Raw genomic sequence first — 21,625 nt, forward strand, 5'->3', positions numbered from 1 at the left:
CCTCAATTGTCTTGTATATCAATTCCATTTTCCCTTTGAAAATAATTGAAATTTATTTCATCCCTTGAAAACCATTCAAAAACAAATGCTGGCAACACAAAGCGAAAAATGGCCCAACCATTAAGGGCCAAGTCGAAAAACTACTAAGATTGGGCACTGGTATGTCAACGTAGCGCTGTATTTGACTGACTTTGGCTCTTTCCAGGCTTCCTCTTTTTTTACCGTAGTCCCTGGAAGCGTAGCTGGTAGAATCAAAAAGCACTGGGGCACCCACTGACCGCAACAATTCATGTGTCCTCCATTGCTCTGCAGAATGTATTCCATGCTGATTGGGTTTGATATCACAGCATCATGCAAATTTGTCACTCGTATCCAATCCCGCAAGCCGATCAACCCAATATTCACCTGTTCGGCCACGTCACAGCAAGTGTTCAACCACATCAATCGCAACACATGTACCGGAGAAAAGAAGGGGAAAGCATTCATCTGAACCCGTATTTTACATTTTATTAAATCATGATGCATGCTGCTGCTCAGACTGAGAGTAGACCAATTCAGGGGGTTTCAAAATACAGGACACATTATTTAATGTGGCCCGCCGAGCATTGACATGATCAAGAGTCACAAATATTTGTTAATGTAGCCAATTTTCCTAAAATCGGTTGATTTGCATATATTTTCTTCATTTTATTTATTTTGTACTCATCTGTCTTCGAATAATTGTTTGAATACAAATGAAATTGAATAAATATACATTTGACAATGTCTTGTCTATTTCAATCAATAATTGGTTAATTATAAGTATTTTTTTTGTAAAAAAAAAAATATTACATTTGTATTAATTATTTACTTTACTTTTAATCTATTGATGCAAAGGGCCTACTCCAGGGACTGATTTGCCTGCTACGTCTGGCCGTTGGTCTGTGGATGGTATCTGGAAGAGAAGCTGGCTGCTGCGTCGACCGCTTTACAGAACTCCTTCCAAACAAAGGAGGAGAACTGAGGACCTCAGTCCGAAACGATGTCGATGAGGATTCTGTGGAGTTTGAAGTCTTGTTCTGCAGGGCTGGAGGGCGGGGGGGGGGGGGTAGTATATGCGGGCTAGGGCATCAGGTTTGCTGTGGCGGGATCCAGGACGGAAGGAGAGGCTGAAATTAAATTGGCTCAGGAAGAGGGCCCAGCAAGCTTGTCGGGGGTTAAGGTGTTTGGCAGAAAGGAGCTAAGCAAGGTGCTTGTGGTCAGTCCAGATGATGAACGGTACTTCAGTCCCCTCTAGCCAGTGCCTCCATTCCTCCAATACCCAAATTATGGCCAGCAGTTCTCGGTTGCCAACATCTTAATTCCTCTGTGCAGGGGACAGGCGGCTGGAGAAAAAGGCACAGGGATGAAGTTTCTGGAACGTGAGGTCCTGTTGGGAGAGGACGGCCCCTGCCCCAGTGTCCGAGGCGTCAACCTCCACCACGAACTGGAGGGAGGGGTCGGGGTGGCCTAGGATGGGGGCACTGGTGAAAAGGGTTTTTAGTTGGCTGAAAGTTTGGGATGCTGCCGGGGTCCACTGAAAGGGGGAACTGGTGGATGTGAGGCTGGTGAGGGGAATAGTGACCTTGCTGTAATTGCGGATAAAGTGGCAATAGAAGTTGGTTGAATCCGAGGAAAAGTTGGATTTCCTTCTGGATGGTGGGAATGGGCCATTCAATGATTGCTTGGATCTTGGCAGGATCTGCTTGCAATTGTCCTTTGGTAATGATGTAGCTGACAAACTGTATGGAGGAGAGGTGGAATTTGAACCGGTTACTCTTTGAGCACTGCAACATGCTGTGAAAACACCAAACACAGCTTTCCCATTCACTTACGTGAATAAATAGGAGGATGACCATTTTTCTCGGAACACTCTGCACTCTGTCCACATTTCTCTTTTTTGACAGAGACATATTGGGGCAATGAGGGTGCCAAAGAACATAATGTTAAAAGTACAGGCCGAAATAAATAGCGTGGGCAAAACACAAAGTAGCTCATTCAGACTGGCTGCGCTTGCTTGACCTACTTGCTCTTCCCCGGTGTAAGCAGTTTGCTTGCTTAACACAATTGGTATTGTGCCATCCAGTAGATGCAATTAGAACAGCAGTTTATTTTATTGAAAAATTGTAGCTCATTTTTATACTTTGCAAAATCCTGTCACGGGCCGGATGAAACCCGTTTGCAGGCCTGATCCGGCCCACGGGCCCTACATTTGACTTCTGGTATAGAGTGTTTGGCAATTGCAACGTCACTTCCGGTAGCCCTTGTGGTGGATATAGTAACTACACCCCGGTGTCTTGAGCTTCGGGTATGTTCAGGGAGTGCTCAATACGCGTAATAATTTTTAGCGAAGCAAGTTGACAACTTGCTGGAAGTGACGTGCATATATTACATAATATATAAATATAGCAGGGTGGAACGGTGGACGACTGGTTAGAGCGTCTGCCTCACAGTTCTGAGGACCGGGTTCAATCCCCATCCCGCCTGTGTGGAGTTTGCATGTTCTCCCCGTGCCTGAATGGGTCTTCTCCGGGCACTCCGGTTTCCTTCCACATCCCAAAAACATGAATGGTAGGTTATTTGAAGACTCTAAATTACCTGTAAGTGTGACTGTGAGTGCGAATGGTTGTTTGTTTATATGTGTTCCCCTCGATTGGCTGGCAACCACTTCAGGGTGTACCCCGCCCCCTGCCCGATGATAACTTTAGATATTTTATATTGAACATTTCATTGGAAACTTCAATCAGGTGAAGGTGGACAGTTTTCAGTAAGTCATTAGTCTTTGTCAGAGGTATAAAACAGGGAGAGGAAAATGGAGATGAATTAAGGAAACATAGGAATGCAGTATATTTAAAACCTATTGAAGAATGACATTATTTTTTTTTATAAGCCTTAAGAATGAGAAGAGAAGTGAACTTGGGCTTTTCTCTGTCCATATCTCCAAGACGGTTCTTCTTGAGGAGCCGACCAACTCGGGAGGAGCGGGTGGAGGCCGCTGAAGAGCCAAAGTCAGCTAAATGGTGCAGCGCTACCTTGACTTAAGAGCGCCCCAGCTTAGTAGTTTTTCCACTTGGGACATTTTTTGCTTTAAGTTACAAGCATTTTGTTTTCGGAGGGCTTCTAATGTTAAAGACATTTTTAAAAAAATTTCAATGTAGAAAATTGATTTGATATACAAGCAAATTGAGTCACTCACTGTTTCAAGATGTGTATTTTATTAAGGATCACATATACACTTTACAGTTGACCACCAAAAATTTAAAGTTTCTTTACAGTGTAGTTCAATCAATCTTCACTTACTTGATATCGACATCACTAAAACATTGGCCAAAATTTATGCCTTGCTTGGAGGATGAATGGCTCTTAATGGTCCATATTTCACTGTATTTTATACTAAAGAAAATTAAACTCACCTTGCAAGCCTCATGCATGAACCCAAGAAACGTGGCTTAATGTCCCAAAACTGTCAATAATCACCAAAATTTATGCGGACATCTCTACTCAAGGCAGTTTCTACTTCTGAAAATATTACAACGATCAGCCCGATATTTTAGATTTAATGGATCAGATGAGATCCGATCAACTGAAGTTTCTGAACATTAAGCGACGTAACGCGTTTGGCAGGGGAGCCTCATCACGGGTCATCCGATCTTGCTTTCCTCAAGGACGCATTTCAACGGTCTTCCAACATATTTCACTTTCACTATTTTAACTTATTGTCCAGAAAACGACATCCAGACTTTCAATATGGGCCAAAATGACACCACAGAACACAGAGAAGTCCAGTTAGGAAACGTAATCGGCTCCTGATCGCTACGCGTCCGGCTGTCACAGGCTGACTGTCCAAAATGTGGGAGGGCCAAAATCTGGCTGAAAAATATATATTTCATCAGAAAACGAGCCCATCATCACAACTGAGGCTATTTTGGAGGGTTTCTTTTCTGCAGACGTGTAAGTCCAGAACTACGGAATAAGTGCCTATGGTCTCACCATTAACTAATTCCTTTACAGTATTTGGCACCAGTGCAAAATCTCAACACTTCTCCACAGGTTTTTAGAAATATGGACAAGAAGAAGATGGATAAAATAAAAGATGGCACACATAATACAGGCGGCACGGTGGACGACTGGTTAGAGCGTCAGCCTCACAGTTCTGAGGACCCGGGTTCAATCCCTGGCCCCGCCTGTGTGGAGTTTGCATGTTCTCCCCGTGCCTGCGTGGGTTTCCTCCCACATCCCAAAAACATGCATTAATTGGAGACTCTAAATTGCCCGTAGGCATGAAAGTGAGTGCAAATGGTTGTTTGTTTCTATGTGCCCTGCGATTGGCTGGCAACCAGTTCCGGGTGTACCCCGCCTCCTGCCCGATGACAGCTGGGATAGGCTCCAGCACGCCTGCGACCCTAGTGAGGAGAAGCAGCTCAGAAAATGGATGGACACATAATACCAGATTTTTGTAAGTAATTACTTTTGATATTAAACATTTTCATTGATAGCTTCTTGGTCACGGCTATTCTCACCAGCACACTTATGTGTCTTAGTCCGAGTCTTATAAGGGAATCTTTGACCACAAACTGAGCAGGAAACAGGATTTCCACCATTGTGGGTTCTTGTGTATATTTTTTAAATGTCCCTTCTGAGTGAATCTTTAACTGCAAACTGAGCAGGAAAAAGGTTTCTCAACAGCGTGTGTTCTTGTGTGTATTTTTAAGGTTCTCTTGTGAGAAAATCTTTGGGCACAAACTGAGCAGGAAAAAGGTTTCTCACCAGTGTGGGTTCTTGTGTGTATTTTTAAATATCCCTTCTGAGTGAATCTTTGACTGCAAATTGAGCAGGAAAAAGGTTTCTCACCAGTGTGGGTTCTTGTGTGTATTTTTAAATGTCCCGTCTGAGTGAATCTTTTACTGCAAACTGAGCAGGAAAAAGGTTTCTCACCAGTGTGGGTTCTTGTATGTATTTTTAAGGTGGTCTTCTGAGAAAATCTTTGACCACAAACTGAGCAGGAAAAAGGTTTCTCACCAGTGTGGGTTCTTGTATGTATTTTTAAATGTCCCTTCTGAGTGAATCTTTTACTGCAAACTGAACAGGAAAAAGGTTTCTCACCAGTGTGGGTTCTTGTGTGTTTTTTTAATTGTCCCTTAGAGGAGAATATTTGAGCACAGTCTGAGCAGGAAAAACATTTCCCACCACTATGCGTTCTTGTATGTATTTTTAAGTGTTCGTTTTTTGAGAATCTTTGGTCACAATCTGAGCAGGAAAAGGGCTTCTCACCAGTATGTGTTCTCATGTGTTGTTTCAATTTGCTCTTATCGGCAAATGTTTTCCCACACTGAGAACATTTCCATCGTTTGTTGTCAGTGCGACATGTCAAATCACCTTCAGACTGTTTATCATCATCATGAATGTGAGGAGAGTGTGACGTTGCATTGTCACTATCTGATAATGGAGCGAAGAGGTTGTCTGCTTGTGAGCCTCCACAGTGGTCTCCATCACTTTCTGTTGCCATGTGTTGACTTGAGCTGCTGTTGCTGCTTGGAGGCTCCGCCCCTCTTCTGCTCTCCTCACTCTGTCCTTCATTTTCTCTCTTCAAAGCGTTATCAGTCAATAGGAACTTGGTGATTACCTCCTCCTCTTCCTGTTTGATGTGAGGGCGCTCTTCGTCCTCCTCTTTTTTAATGGAAATGGGCTCCAATACCTCTTCCTCTTTGATATGGGGGACCTCTTTGTTCTCCACTTCCTCTTTAATGGGAGTGGGCTCTGGCTCCTGCTTTTCAGGACGAAGATCCTCACTGATGTCTGCAGGACACCAGAAGACAAACACACATGGTTTTGTAAAACAATGATCATGTTGTGACTGTGACATGTTGTTTGTTGATATTTATATTTAAGATTATTATGTGAGCCAGAGGAGTTTGATACACTGGATATAAAATTGGCCAAGTCAACAACAACAATAAAAATGTCAAAAAGTGTAAAATGATAGTTCATAAAAACAAGTATAATATTGGTAATATAGGGGACCCCAGCATACTCCTTGCAATTTTTTTCGACTTAACACTGATCTGATCAGTCCGATCGGTATCAGCCGATAATAGAAACATATTTTACAATTTGAAAAATCTCACGGCACACCAACAAACAAAAAGTCACAAAAACTGGATACATTAATTACTGTATGCACTTCCTGCCATCTAATAGAAGACCATTCATTTGTTCTGTCTGTCACTATGCTTCACTGGCATAAAAAGACAAACAAATATTTATTGTAAATATTTTTGGAGCAATTAAGTACACAAGTAATTTAAATAGACACATTGCTCCATCTTGTAATCGGATCGGTTATCAGTTTTATAACCTCGATCGGTGATCGGCCCCAAAAATCCTGATCGTGGAAAGCCTACCTTTTTTTGTATTGTTTTATTGACAGGGCCATCTTGTCAACATCATGTCAGCAGCCGTGGCAACAGCCAATTTTCTTTTACGTGGCAAGAAATATTCCGTTTGTTATATATACTTTCATGTCAAAATAATGTATACAAAATGTAGTGTCTTATTTATTTATTTATTTATTTTTAACCTGTCCTGTTCAGCTGGATGGCAATGCAGAATGGTGGATCTGTATGTCTTTTGTCCTGGAACAGTTTTGCTGTGCAACAGGGGAGTTTGAAATCCTCCCTCTGCTTCTTTTTTTAATTAGTTCAGAACAATAGTTAGACCGTCTAGATATTTGACCACAAGTCATGCTTGGGGGTGGGGGTTCACACCCGGTGAGGACGTGCAACAACTAACCAATAGGACAAGACGAGAGAGGACAGAAAAGAGCAGTACAGGACAGGATGTGGGAAATGACCAAGGCAATGCTACTGATGAGTAGCACAGTGGAATTCTTTTATACTGTTTAAATACCTGCAAGAACCTGTGAGTTGATATCTTAATATAATCTGTGTTATTGTTAGTTGTCGCAGCAGAAGCAATTCAAGCATAGCATGTCTATGGCATACAGGCGGTGAAACTTGCCGTTTTGAACTCAAAATAGGCCATTTATACGTAAATCATGTAGATCCAATGAGTTTTTCCTTTGGGGTCTGGGCGGGGAGTGGCTGTCGTCATAGGCTGTTTCGTATTCCTTAAACGCTGGCAGCTAGATCCATTCCACACATCCCCCATCCACACACAGATGTAATTTCTGAATATTACTCCGGGGCGGACTAATATGCGAAAGCGCATGGGCCTGAGGTTCCGTCTATGCGCTCGGGACCTGCTTTGGAGTCACTGGAGTTGACAACACCAGAAAAAACACTTCTGCCGCTTCAGCTGTTAAGAAGTAACAATACTTTTACTCCGGTTCAATGAACTAAATGTCGCTCGTTACTTTTATATATCAATTATTGCTTATTTATCAACTATTTCGTGCGCGAGACTTCGACTTCCGCATTGGGCGCTGTTTGCGCCAATCTAATTTAAGCACCAGTGACGTTTAAGTCTAGTTCACCAATCAAATGACATAAAGTCCCATGACCTCACACAACGTCTTCTATTGGGCTTCCCGGGCATAGGTATTAACACTAGATAAGCCTGCCCGGCTGATTGTCGTGCCTACGTGGCGGCCATTTTGGAAAGGTCGTCATTACCGTGAAGGCAACGGTACGCTACTCGTGTTTACATTTAGGCGAACAAAAACAACAGCTTTCATGTATTGTAGTATTTGTCTGGTACTGTCTGCCCAAACATGGATAATTCAGCCCACTTATAACTTGAGAAAACCCCTTGCAGTAAAAAACATCGTATTTTCTTATTTTTATTTTATTAATGTTCATGCTGCGGTTAAAAAAATCGGAAGTTACTATTTACTCAGTACTTGAGCAATTCACTGTGTACTTTTTACTCATACTCAAGTAATTTTTTGGGGGACTACTTTTTACTTGAGTCACATTATCGTCAAGTAACTGTACTCTTATTTGAGTACAATATTTGGCTACTCTACCCACCTCTGCAGCGGACATCCTCTATTGCGACTCTTACGTTGAAGCAACATTTTTTCCTCATCAGATCAGCCAGTGTCGGATTTGTTGCACTTGTTTTTTGTATTGTTATGTTGAGGTTGTGGTCCCAGCGGAACATCAGCGACTACAATTTGTATTAATTAGGAAACACAGCTACAATTATCTAATTAGTTCACGGATGTTAATGTTAAATGTATTGAGCGTCGTTAGGGATTGTGTCAGAACACAGAATGAACTTCCGATTCAGAAATGGACGATAAAAACAGAAAAATATTGTACTTAATATTTTACTGGAGGATGCATTTGGGATTAGCCTTTGAAGTTGGTAATAGTGAAAAATTATGTGAAACAGACAATAATTTTAGTCAATTATTTTCCATTATGAGTGTATATTTATTAAGTATATAATAAGTATATATTTATTTTATTACAGTATTTTTTAAGTTGAGCCTCCCAATGTGATTTTACATCGTATAAGCTATTACCCCCTCAGTATGTTTGATTCCTTTTGGCGCATCCATTCGACACGCCCACAGCGTCTGAGAGCTGGCCCTTATTATTCAAGTTTTGAAACCTGATTTCATATACTTAGCGATTTGTTTTATTCATCCAAATTGGGCAGGCTTGTTCTCTGTGGTGTGTCCTATTTACGGCACTTTTTGTTTTAGCCTGCTTAGTGCCACTTTAAAGGCATTTTGCTTCTTTTCAATGGGGAAAGCGGTAGTAAGTAAATTGAGTTACTCTCACTGTTTGTAAAAGCGTATTTTATGATGGATCATGTGTACTGTACACTTTAGTCTCGTTCAATCAATCATTCATTTGATATGGACATCACAAAATTATTGGAAAACAAGGCATGCATTACTTTTGTCTATTTTGGCACATATCCCCTTCAGACTTTATCATCATCTTCATCAGTGTGATGAGAGTGTGACATTATGTCACTATCTGATAGTGGAGCTAATCTTACTGTCTGCTTGTGTTCTTCCACAGTGCCCGCTTTGCAGTTTTTTCACTTTGCTTGGGGCATTTTTTGGATTGTTTCCAATGGATTAAACACATTTTCATTCTTTTTAATGAGGGAAAATTGATTTGATATACAAGCAAATTGAGTGACGCTCACTGTTTCCAGGTGTATTTTATTAAGGATTACATATACATGTTACAGTTTACCACCAGAAGTCAAAGTTTCTTTACAGTCTATTTCAATCGATCATTCACTTATTTGATATTGACATCATGGAAAACACACGGGAAAAAATGCATCCATTGCTTAAAAGAAGTATCTTAATGGTCAATATTTCACAAACAAATTCCTTTTATGTATTGTTTGCTAAAGAAAAAAGTGGCAGTAATTAGTCATTTTAAAATGTAAAGGAGCTGTTAGGTAGAATTCCCCCCACATTCAAAATGCCAACTTTTCAGAAAATGAAAAATAAAATAAAGCTTGCTTGAGTTTCCAAACCGCTTTGTTCAAGTTGTTATAAATTAGACTTTACGCCGATCTGATCGGTGTTACCGGTATCGGCCGAGAATTAGCCTTTTATGCTGATCGGCTTTCATGTCATAATCCGCCGATCCGATCAATGACGTCATCGATCGGCTCCACACAAGACATTTAACTCAGTGTCTTCGTCGCGTATGAATCCAAAAGCCAGTTTATTTTTAGCCTTGTAACGTGTCTTGTTGCGCAGTACTGTAACTATCTGACGGTCAATGTAGCTTTTTCAATCTTGTCGCTTTTTCAATCATTCTATTTTGCGGTGTCTCAGACAAACAACAAGTTATTTGCAGTATGTGCACAACTGCAGTACGTTGTGGGGAACGTAATTTAAATGCTTCAACACAACAAATGTGATCGAGCGCCTGAAGAATGTACACGAGGAGCACGCCGCTTTCAAGCAACGCAGCGTGGGGGGGGGGGGGGGGGGGGGGGGTAACAAAACAAAACAAAAAAAGTGTTAAACAGATTCAAACTCTAGACAACACCCGTCCATATAGCTGGGACAGTGAGAAAGTTAGAGTCAGCATGTCATTAACAGTATTTGTTAAAGTAATTTAATTACAGTAAGTTAGCACCCATTATTTCTGTAATGATGTAATGTTGATTTGACCTAAACTTATGCCAGTTGCCAATCGTTGAATGCCCCCTAGAGGTCATTGGTGTTTTAACTTTTGTCTAAAATGCGAGAGAATAATTTGAGCTGGGACGGGCTCCAGCACACCCGCAACTCTCGTGAGGATAAGCTGTACAGAAAATGGAGGGATACAGTACACAAGTATATACAATAAATGAACAAGTCATGTAAATAGACACATTGCTCCATCTTGATCGGATCGGTGATCTGTTATCGTTTTTTTAAAACTTGCTGATCAGGGATCAGCCCCCAAAATCCTGATCATATAAAGCCTAGTTATTACCCCAAAATTATGTTCAAGCACAAATTTATTAGGGCGTCATCATTAAAATTACAAAAATATGGCGGGCGAGTGCCAGATCCTTGCAGGTCTCATGCATGAACTCAAGAAACGTGGCTTAATGGGCCACAGGGGTCAGGCGAAGTGAGAACTGTGCGGTGGCCGAAGGCAGGGACCTTGGCAATCCGATCCCCGGCCCGGCTACAGAAGCTGGCTCTCGGGACATAGAATGTCAACCTGACAGGGAAGGAGCCAGAGCTGGTGTGCGAGGTCGAGAAGTTCCGACTAGACATAGTCGGGGTTGCCTCCACACACTGCTTGGGCTCTGGTACCAGTCCTCTTGAGTGGGGTTGGACTCTCTTCCACTCGGCAGTTGCCCACGGTGAGAGGCGCCAAGCAGGTGTGGGTATACTTGTTGCCCCCCAGCTTGGCGCCTGTATGTTGGGGTTCAACCCGGTGGCCGCGAGTGCAGCCTCCCTCCACCTTCGGGTGGAGAAACAGGCCCTGTTTGTTGTGCCTATGCACCAAACAGCAGTTCAGAGTACCCACCCTTTTTGGAGTCCTTGGAGAGGGTGCTGGAGAACACTCCCGCTGGGGACTCCATCGTTTTGTTGGGGGACTTCAATGCTCATGTGGGCAATGACAGTGAGACCTGGAAGGGCGCATGTCTTGGACACTCAGGTGAAGAGAGAGGCAGAGCTGTCAACTGATCACCACCTGGTGGCCAAACCTGGCAGGCCCAAATGTATTGTGAGGGTCTGCTGGGAACGCCTGGCAGAATCCCATCAGAAGGAGTTTCAACTCCCACTTTCGACAGAACTTTGCTCATGTTCCGGGGGCATGGGAGGAGTTTAGTGAGACTATGGAGAAAGACTTCTGGATGGCTTCGAGGAAATTCTGGTCCACCATCCGGCGTCTCAGGAGGGGGAAGCAGTGCACCATCAACACTGTGTATACTGGGGATGGGGCACTGCTGACCTTGAGTCAGGACGTTGTGAGTCGGTAGGGAGAATACTTTGAAGACCTCCTCAACTCCACAGACACGCCTTCCCATGAGGAAGCAGAGTCTGGGGTCTATGAGGTGGGCTCTCCCATCTCTGGGATTGCGGTTACACAGGTGGTTAAAAAGCTCCTTGATGGCAAGGCCCCAGGGGTGGATGAGATTTGCCCGGAGTTCCTAAAGGCTCTGGATGTTGTGGGGCTGTCCTGGTTGACACGCTTCTGCAACAGCGCATGGACATCGGGGACAGTGCCTCTAGATTGGGAGACTGTGGTGGTGGTTCCCTGTTTTAAGAAGGGGGACCGGAGGGTGTGTTCCAACGACAGAGGGATCACACTCCTCAGCCTCCTTGGTAAGATCTATTTAGGGGTGCTGGAGAAGAGGGTCCGTCAGGAAGTTGAATCTCAGATTCAGGAGGAGCAGTGTGGTTTTCGTCCTGGCCGTGGAACAGTGGACTAGCGCTACACCCTCAGTACGGTCCTCGAGGGTGCATCGGCGTTCGCCCAACCAGTCTACATGTGTTTTGTGGACTTGGAGAAGGCGTTCGACCATGTCCCTAGGGGAGTCCTGTAGAGGGTGCTTCGGTCCCTGTACGACTAGTGTCAGAGTTTTGTCCGCATTGCTGGCAGTAAGTCAGACTCGTTTCCGGTGAGGGGTGGACTCCGTCAAGGCTGCACTTTGTCACCGATTCTGTTCATTACTTTCATGGACAGAATTTCTAAGCGCAGGCGAGGCATGGAGGGGGTCTGGGCTTGATGGCCTCAGTATTGCATCTCTGCTTTTTTGCAGATGTGGTTCTGTTGACTTCATCAAGCTGTGATTTCCCACTCTCACTGGAGCGGTTCACAGTCGACTGTGAAGGGGCTGGGACTGTAACTCAGCACCTCCAAATCTGAGACCATGGTCCTCAGTCAGAAAACAGTGGTGTAAGTAAAAGTCAGTAAAATAGGAATTATTTTTTAAATAAAACATTTACGTTTTCATTAAAAGCTTCTTAATCACTGCTATTCTCACCAGCACACTTGTGTGTCTTAACCCCATCTTTACGAGAGAATCTCTTACCACAAACTGAGCAGGAAAAACGTTTCTCACCAGTATGTGTTCTTGTGTGTTTTTTTAAATACTCCTTCTGAGTGAACCCTTTACCACAAACTGAGCAGGAAAAAGGTTTCTCACCAGTGTGTGTTCTTGTGTGGTTTTTTAAATACTCCTTCTGAGTGAACCCTTTACCACAAACTGAGCAGGAAAAAGGTTTCTCACCAGTGTGGGTTCTTGTGTGTTTTTTTAAACTTCCCTTCCGAGTGAATGTTTTACCACAATCTGAACAGGCAAAAGCTTTCTCTCCAGTGTGGGTTCTCGCATGCATATTTAAGCTTCCCTTCGCGGAGAATCTTTGCCCACACTCTGGGCAGGCAAAGGGTTTCTCACCAGTGTGGGTTCTTGTGTGTACTGTTAAGGATTTCTTATGACGGAATCTTTGACCACAAACTGAGCAGGAAAAAGGTCTCTCACCAGTGTGGGCTCTTGTGTGTATTTTTAAGGTTCCCTTATGAGTGAATCTTTGACCACAAACTGAGCAGGAAAAAGGTTTTTCACCAGTGTGGGTTCTGGTGTGTATTTTTAAGTGTCCATTCTCAGAGAATCTTTGACCACAAACTAAGCAGGAAAAAGGTTTCTCACCGGTGTGGATTCTTATATGTATTATTAAGGTGTTCTTATGACGGAATCTTTGACCACAAACTGAGCAGGAAAAAGGTCTCTCACCAGTGTGTGTTCTCATGTGTTGTTTCAAAATATACTTATTGGCAAATGTTTTCCCACACTGGGAACATTTCCATTGTTTGTTGTCAGTCTGACATATCATATCACCTTCAGACTGTTTATCATCATCTTCATAGTCAGAAGAGTGTGATTTCATGTCATCACTATCTGATAGTGGATCTAAGAGGCCATCCGCTTGTGATCCTCCACAGTAGTTTTGATCACCTTCTGTTGTCATGTGTTGAGTTGACCTGCTGCTTGGAGGCTCCGCCCCTCTGCTTTCCTCACTTTGACCTTCATATTCACTCTTCAAAGGGACACCAGTTGATGGAAACTTGGTGATATCCTCCTCCTCCTCTTCCCGTTTGATGTGGGGGCTCACTTCTTCCTCCTCTTTTTTAACTGAAATGGGTTCCTCTTTGATGTGGTGGAACTCTTCGTCCTCCACTTCCTCTTTAATGTGAGGGGGCTCTGGCGCCTCACGCTCAGCATGAAGAACTTCAGTGATGTCTGCACGACAAGACAGACACATGGTTTGGTAAATCTTTTCTCATGTTGTGAATTATGGTTAATATTAAAGCCAGATGAGTTTGATATATTGGAAATAATAAAATTGGGCAGGTCAACATAATTTTTCACATTTTGTTGTTAATAGTAAAGTTCATAAAAACAAGTATCAGTAAAGGTAATACACTGTACCCCTGCATACCCCCACTTTGGCATTTGCAAAAAAAAAAAAAAATTTTAATTTTATTTTTATTTTTTTTAAAAGTGGCTTGGCAGCGGTGGCCAAGCAGTTAAGCTTGACAGAACTTGAGAGGCAACGTAACACCCACCCCCAACATTCCCCGGACCCATGCCTGTTGTGTGTGTGTGTTGTTGGGGGTGGGGGGCAGTTTTATTTAAAGAATCACATGGTAGAAGAAATATCAAGTTTAGTAATATTTTAAGTGAAGATTTACTCGGGGAGACTTCCAAGTCAACAAAAACATGATGTTCCAGTAAAAGTATTTTGTAGTTTCGTCCATAGATTCAGCCTGGATAATTTGGAGTGGGTTGCTGCCAGCAGCCTCGACAGCAAAAAATAAAAAAAAATCATAAATGTAGGGTGTGTCCCTATTCTGGCCAATGATGGAGGATTGTTAACCTGGCATGCGCAAATGTGTGCAGTGCCGTAAAATGGTTCTAAGTAGATGAAAGTCAAAACATTTGGGGTAAAAAGTAAAATGCTAGGGGCTGGGTGATGTGGCACTTTTTTTTCTATTCCTGGTAGGGACATCTGGTCAAAGAGAAAAAAGATTTTGGCCATCCGAGGAGCTTTTTAAGCACCTCGGTGACCTCAACGCCAGAAATAGGAGAGCCTGCCTCAGAGACCCCAGACTCTGCTTCCTCATGGGAAGGCGTGTCGGTGGCATTGAGGCAGTCTTCGAAGTATTCTCCTCACTGACTCACAACGTCCCAAGTCGAGGTCACTATACAATGTTGATGGTGCACTGCGACGTCAACTACTGGACGCTGTTTTCAGGCTACCTCGAGTTGTTTCGATACAGTTGCTGATTAAAATGCAGTCATTCAGGAATCATTTTCTTTTCCTTTCGGCTTGTCCCATTAGGGGTCGCCACAGCACGTCATCCTTTTCCATATAAGCCTATCTCCTGCATCCTCCTCTCGAACACCAACTGCCATCATGTCTCCCCTCACGACATCCATCAACCTTCTCTTTGGTCTTCCTCTAGCTCTCTTGCCTGGCAGCTCCATCCTCATCATCCTTCTACCAATATACTCACCATTTCTCCTCTGGATGTGTCCAAACCATTGAAGTCTGCTCTCTTTAACTTTGTCTCCAAAACATCGAACCTTGGTTGTCCCTCTGATGAGCTCATTTCTAATTTTATCCAACCTGGTCACTCCGAGAGCGAAACTCAACATCTTCATTTCCGCCACCTCCAACTCTGCTTCCTGTTGTCTCTTCAGAGCCACTGTCTCTAATCCGTACATCATGGCTGGCCTCACCACTGTTTTATAAACTTTGCCCTTCATCCTAGCAGAGACTCTTCTGTCACATAACACACCTGACACCTTCCTCCACCCGTTCCAACCTGCTTGGACCCGTCCGTTTCTTCATTCCCTGACCACACTCCCCATTGCTCTGGACGGTTGACCCCAAGTATTTAAAGTCCTCCACCCTTGCTATCTCTTCTCCCTGTAGCCTCACTCTTCCACCACCACCCTTCTCATTCATGCACATATATTCTGTTTTACTTCGGCTAATCTTCATTCCTCTTCTTTCCAGTGCATGCCTCCATCTTTCTAACTGTTCTTCCAGCTGCTCCCTGCTTTCACTGCAGATCACAATGTCATCTGCAAACATCATGGTCCACGGGGATTCCAGTCTAACCTCATCTGTTAGCCTATCCATCACCACTCCAAAAAGGAAGGGGCTCAGGCCGTGAGGCATGCTGGGTTGTCATGAACTTCCCTGTTGCTAGAATGGTTGACAAATCGATGGGACATTACATTAATTGACAGCTGCCCAAGAAGTTGAAGCCTCCATGGCGGCTTTGTTGCCAGATTGTTATGTCCAATAATGCACGGACAACAACTGTGTGCTAACGAGAATTTTATTTGTCATCGAATTTGGCCGAGGAGGACACATAGTGCACCAAAAGACTGTTGGAATACGGCATACGGCCATGAGACAGGGAACGATTAGGTTTCTTCAAATACAATCATAGCACAAGACAAACAGCAACAGTGAAACAGAAATCAGAATCATCTTGATTTGCCAAGTGTGTCAAAAACACACAAAGAATTTGTCTCCGGTAGTTGGAGCCGCTCCAGTTCGACAACAGACAGCCACTGTGACAAACACACTACGGCGAGTCATTGATCAATGAAAGGTTACCAGTAATGTGGTAATGCTGATATAAAATGATGCGTAAATGATGCAGTCTCAAGCAATTTAGAGCAGTTTGAAGTCTTTGAAGCGCTCTCTCTCTCTCTCTCTCTATCTATATATATATATCTATATATATATATATATATATATATATATATATATATATTATTATGTAAGCACTGATCAAGCATCATGTCGCCACCTTGCCCACCACCACAATTAGATTCTCGACCGAAGGGAAACACTGGAGTACGGGGGAAAGAAAAAAAAAATAGTTAGAACATATTGATAAATCGTAGATTTCATAAGTGCAGGAGGCCCAATGAGAATCCGGGCTCTGGCCTTCCTGGGTAGAGTTTCTGGAGTGTTCTCCCTGTGCTAATTTAATATTAGTCAAAGACAACACAAACACAAAATGCAGTTTTTAAATGGCGGTTTACATGATACTGCCACACCTGTTCTCAATCAAGTTTTTCTCTATCACATTGAGGTTTTTTTTTTTTTTTAACTATACAATCCCTGTTTTCTTTAAAAAATTGAGAAACGTATGTATCTCTGTAAATAAAACACTTAAGATGCTACAAGCTTTGAAAACTAAAAAAGCAGCATAAAACAAAATAGAACTTACAACGGTATGCCCATGGTTACAAGGTTAAGAGAAAAGCCAGCACAAATCCTCTTAATTCCTACTATGCTAGCTTTCTGCATGCAGATATCGATAGTACTGACGTTTTGGGAGCGGCAAACACTTCTCACTGCTCTGTCTCAATTATGAGTGCACAAACAAGTTGCCGGGTAGCTGTAGATGAGTCCAGTCAATCGTAACCAGCTGACAAGTCTGACTACAACTAATCAGTGGGATTTTGCATGCATATTTGCATACGATACGGCTCGCAAACAGGCAACAAAACGTTATGTAGCCTAGCAAGCTCGTGCTAGCACTAACGGTTGTACCGGCGTTCTGTCGAATCATGCTCTGAAGTTCTGGTGTGTGTGACGTAATGTAATTACAATAAAGTAATTTAATTACAGTAAGTTGGCACCCATTATTTCTGTCATGTTGTAACGTTGGTTTGACCTGACTGATTAGAATACATGACCTGACTAGAGCAGTGATTTCCAACCTTTATGGAGCCAAGGCACATATTTTACAAAAAAAAATTCTCACGGCACACCAACAAACAAAAATTTCACAAAAAGTAGATACATTGATTACTGTATGTGCTTAATGCCATCTAATAGAAGAGCATTTATTTGGTTGTCTTTCAGTATGCTTCACTGGCATAAATAGATGAACAAAGTTTTTTTGGAGCAATTAAGTAAATTAACAAGTCATTTAAATAGACACATTGCTCCATCTTGTGATCGGATCGGTTATCGTTTTTTTTAAACTTGTTGATCGGCCCCAAAAATCCTGATTGTGTAAAGTCTAGATGCTAGTACACTGACCATTTATCTCACATTCCAGAAATCACTGAGCAAAACTGTCCCTTGACGGATATGACAAGCACCCAGAATGAAGTCACGCTGTAGTCTACATGTCACCATCGTAACAAACTGGCTACAAATCGGACGGTAGTCCTAAATACTAGACTTTACACAAATTTTATTGGCCTTATCGGTATCGGCCGACAATTAGCATTTTATGCTGATCGGCTTTAGTGTCATAATTTGCCGATCCGATCAATTACATCATTTATCGGCTACGCAAAAGACATTTACAAAATGGGGAAAAACGTGTGTTGGTGGTCACCGGTGCTCAGGAAAGGAGAGGACGTTCGTTTAAGGCTTGCTTGAGGTATGTTCACGTACTTTTAATCCGATACGGCTCGCAAGCAGGCAACAAAACGTTATGTAGCCTAACAAGCTACTGCTAGCAGAAATTGTTGTACGTAAACATGAAGCCGTTCTGTTAAATCATGCTCTAAAGTTTCGGTGTGGGTGAAGTAATTTGATTAAAAATAAAGTAATTTAATTACAGTAAGTTAGCACCCGTTATTTCTGTCATGTAATGTTTGTTTGACCTGACTGATTAGACTACACGATCTGACTAGAGTAGTGATTTCCAACCATATGGAGCCAAGGAAGAAGAAGAAGAAGAAGAAGAAGAAGAAGAAGAATCATCTTTTATTGTCATGAACATGCATGCATGCACGCACACGAAATTTGTTCTCTGCGTTTAACCCATCACAGTGAACACATACACATGTTAGTGGAACACACTGGAGCAGGGGGCATGAAGCGCCCGGGGAGCATTTCGGGGTATCAGTGTCTTGCTCAAGGACACCACAGGAACATAATTTTATAATTGAAAAATCTCACGGCACACCGACAAACAAAAAGTGGAGACATTAATTACTGTATTTATTTCCTGCCATCTAAGAGAAGACCATTCTGTCTGTCACTATGCCTAACTGACATAAATAGAGGAACAAAGATACATTATTTATTGTAAATATAATTTTTTGAGCAATTAGGTACACAAGTATATACAGTAAATGAACAGGTAATTTAAATTCCTCGATCATGTGATCGGGTTGGTGATCGTTTTTTTTTTTTTTTTTTTTTTTTAAACTCGCTGACTGGCCCCAAAAATCCTGATCGTGTAAAGCCTAATAATTACTAGAAACCTTCGCCCTCGGCAGGGCTAACATTACGTTAGTAAATTGCATTCACGTTAAACTCACTGATTTGCGCGACTTTCATCTTGGCTCTTCCACCCCAGTCTGCGTGTCTTCTTTGTCACATACCCTTTCATCGTTAAATTTAGCGAACCCGCGCGTTAGTGCCACACTGGAATAGCGCCAGCCCACCTCGGAGAACTGTCTTGTCGTCGGTTAGCAGCTACGCGCGTGAGCTGGTTTTTGCAGCACAGCGAGGCGGCGTGAGTTGTGTTTGGAAACAAGAGGGCAGGATTTGACTTCCAGAATGCTTATAACTAAATAAATAATAGCAGCATCATATATATATAACAAACAAACAAACAACACGTTTTGCTCTTTGGCTAATTCCGATTTTTTTTTTTTGTTAATCATAACTTTAGAAGTCATGGAAATAAGTAAATTTACATGAAGAGTTCTACCTTCTTATGTATATAGTATTCTATTTCAAAACAATTTATCATTTTCAGGTTAAAAGATGCCCCCCCTCCAAAAAAAATCTATAATGTGCATTTCTATCAGGGAAAAACAGGGTTGCTGTTATGAACTCTCAACTCAACCCACAACTCAAATGTCTTAAAAGACACTGTCCTCCTCTTAATTCACTTTTGTAATATTTAAATTGCAAAGCTTTTACATTTGTTTCACTTGAGTGCATTAAAAAAAAAAAAAACATTTAATTGCATCATAAAGAGTTGGTTCTATTTCAAACTAGTGTGCAGCCTTTCAAGACACCTGGCATCTTTACTCAGAATGGTTAGGGAGATGTAGCCGATTAATACCACATGCAGGCCAAGAATTCCATGGATGTCAGCTGGTCCACACGTTATGTAAACTGCGTAACTTGTGTGATGACATCTTTACACTTATTAGGGTAGGCCAACGGAATCGTTCACGGTTTTTCGATTCGGGGGTTGCCTGACGAGGTGGGCGGTGGGATGGCCAGCCCTGTCTAGCTCCGCCCCTGCCACCATCAGACCCACATAGTACACATTATTGGATGTTAATAATGTTATATTAAATAAAATAAATAAATAAAACAGGGCCCTTTAATAAACATGAATTTCATTCAAATTAGACATGCAACAAGTGAAAAAGAAGTGAACCAACCTGTTGTGCGTAGCACAATTTGAGGCTGCAGACTGAACACAGCGTCCAGTAATTGACGTGGCTCCTTCTCCTCTTTTGGTCCACAAAGTTCCTCCTCGTACTCCGCTGTCCTTCTTGCAGACATTTTCACATTGATCACAACACTTTCCGCTATAGGTTGGAGGGATGAGAAAAGCAAATCGGACATGTGAAACAATTGCAACAAGATAACTATTTGGACATTGTGGGTGAAACAGTGCGTTATTTAAAAATGGCAAATCACCAAAGCCAACAAGAGGAAACAGTAGAACATGCAATTATGCATTGTAAGAGTTATGAGACTGAAAGAAGACAGCTAATTTGTGACAGAGGAAAAAAAATGTGTTTGTAGATTTTAGAAATTCTTCAAAAGGAGAATTCAGATTAAGATAAAAATAACAATCATAATAAGGATTCCGAAAATAATTGTTCCCGGATATTATTTCTGTATCTCAGACAAATAAAGCTGTTGGTCTTGTGTGTGTTTAAGTATTATATATCGTGGTCTCCACTCCTTACTGGAACGTGGCGGAAAAGAAGAACACTTTACCTCACGATTGAGCTCTGCTTAGCGAAGTGTTGGTGATCACAAACGTCTCTTTTGTTAGCAAGCTGTGCTAAGCTAAGCTAGGCCGAGAAGCGTCAACGTGCACGAGACTGCTCCAACCGGACACGAAGATTACACGAATGATGTTTTAGTCCACTAAAGTCGTGATCGGAGGCCTCCCGCGTCGAGGATTCGCAACATTCGGTCCAAATTCAGCAAAATTTGCTGAAGCAGGATGGAGCCTCCTCCCGCCTCTCTCGCCCGTCGAGCTTGTTTTTCTTCTTCTTCGTTCGGTGTTTTATGAAAGTTGGCAAGAAACTTCAAATACCGCCACCTACCGCTATGGAGTAGTAATGTTTCCATGAAATTTGATGGCCTCAGTTATACAGTGGATTATCATCATTATTTTGACTCCACCCGTATTCATCTACAAAACTCAAGCTTCTATACAACAAACAACCTTGAAGTGATATCGATGAGCTATCCGTACTTCATGACAAACATAAAAACACGCAACAAGCAACCTGTTGTTAAATTGTTGTAATAAATTGGATGTCTCTGTGCAGGAGACGTTGGACCGGAAGCGGATTGAGCACTCCCTGTTTGTCTTGGTATTGTTGAAATATTTTATATTGATGGCAATGAGAATGTTGCATTAAAAATAATACACAAAAGTTGATTTTAGTGAGGTATCTATTATGTTTAACGGCTAGTTCGGTTTTCTGTGATGAGATGGATCAAGCAGAGAGAAAATACTGGTTTTTTTTTTAAGTTGTGGGAAAAAACGTTAAGTAATAGATATTAGTAAATCAGCATATGCGTAATATTAATAACTGTAATGTCACTTCTGTACATAATCCAAAATAATCACACCCTTCACCAGGCTGTGTTTGCCTTGTGTTGCTTTTTTTTATTCAGTCAGAAGTAGTGTATCACCTCCTTACTTACAAAATAAGAGTGAAACGTTCACCACAGTGTCCATAATTTCTGATGATGTCCCACGATTTTCTGCGTGTCTGAGGACCTGAGAAGTTTGGCCATTCAGTACTTCCGTAGTCCCGAGTCTCATGTTTTGGACTCCTCGTCTTTCGGCTTGGCCACTCATGGCACTGGACACGCAGCTCTTGTGGCACTCTCCGACCGAGGGCAGCCAGACGGCCAGCGTTCCAGTGGTGAAGATGGAGCCGGCCG

At 42.3% G+C, this 21,625-nt stretch overlaps 1 protein-coding gene across 2 annotated transcripts; it reads right to left on the minus strand.

Annotated features, from left to right (window-relative positions):
- Nucleotides 1–3,213: 3,213 nt before the first annotated feature.
- LOC133472146 (oocyte zinc finger protein XlCOF22-like) lies at nucleotides 3,214–20,924 on the minus strand. Of its 2 annotated transcripts, XM_061762573.1 has the most exons (5): nucleotides 20,438–20,916; nucleotides 19,870–20,019; nucleotides 13,426–13,710; nucleotides 5,290–5,814; nucleotides 3,214–4,421 (listed from the first exon to the last, which is right to left on the minus strand). In XM_061762573.1, exons 2-5 carry the CDS (start codon nucleotides 19,991–19,993, stop codon nucleotides 4,282–4,284), a joined length of 1,074 nt encoding a protein of 357 aa, XP_061618557.1. In that variant the 5' UTR covers nucleotides 19,994–20,019; nucleotides 20,438–20,916; the 3' UTR covers nucleotides 3,214–4,281. The 2 variants fall into 2 exon arrangements, with proteins under 2 accessions (XP_061618557.1, XP_061618556.1); XM_061762572.1 differs by having other exon boundaries at nucleotides 3,214–5,814; nucleotides 20,438–20,924.
- Nucleotides 20,925–21,625: the final 701 nt, after the last annotated feature.

This window comes from Phyllopteryx taeniolatus, chromosome 22, assembly GCF_024500385.1.
Source record: "Phyllopteryx taeniolatus isolate TA_2022b chromosome 22, UOR_Ptae_1.2, whole genome shotgun sequence".
In the NCBI taxonomy this organism is placed as follows: domain Eukaryota; kingdom Metazoa; phylum Chordata; class Actinopteri; order Syngnathiformes; family Syngnathidae; genus Phyllopteryx; species Phyllopteryx taeniolatus.

What these genes read in the sequence shown, in the direction of transcription:
- LOC133472146 (XM_061762572.1), bottom strand. Translation starts at nt 19,993, where the DNA reads ATGTCTGCAAGAAGGACAGCGGAGTACGAGGAGGAACTTTGTGGACCA. An exon ending in AATTGTGCTACGCACAACAG is followed by an intron (nt 13,711 to 19,869) that starts GTTGGTTCACTT and finishes CTTGTCGTGCAG; the next exon opens with ACATCACTGAAGTTCTTCAT. An exon ending in TCAACACATGACAACAGAAG is followed by an intron (nt 5,815 to 13,425) that starts GTGATCAAAACT and finishes GGTGTCCTGCAG; the next exon opens with ACATCAGTGAGGATCTTCGT.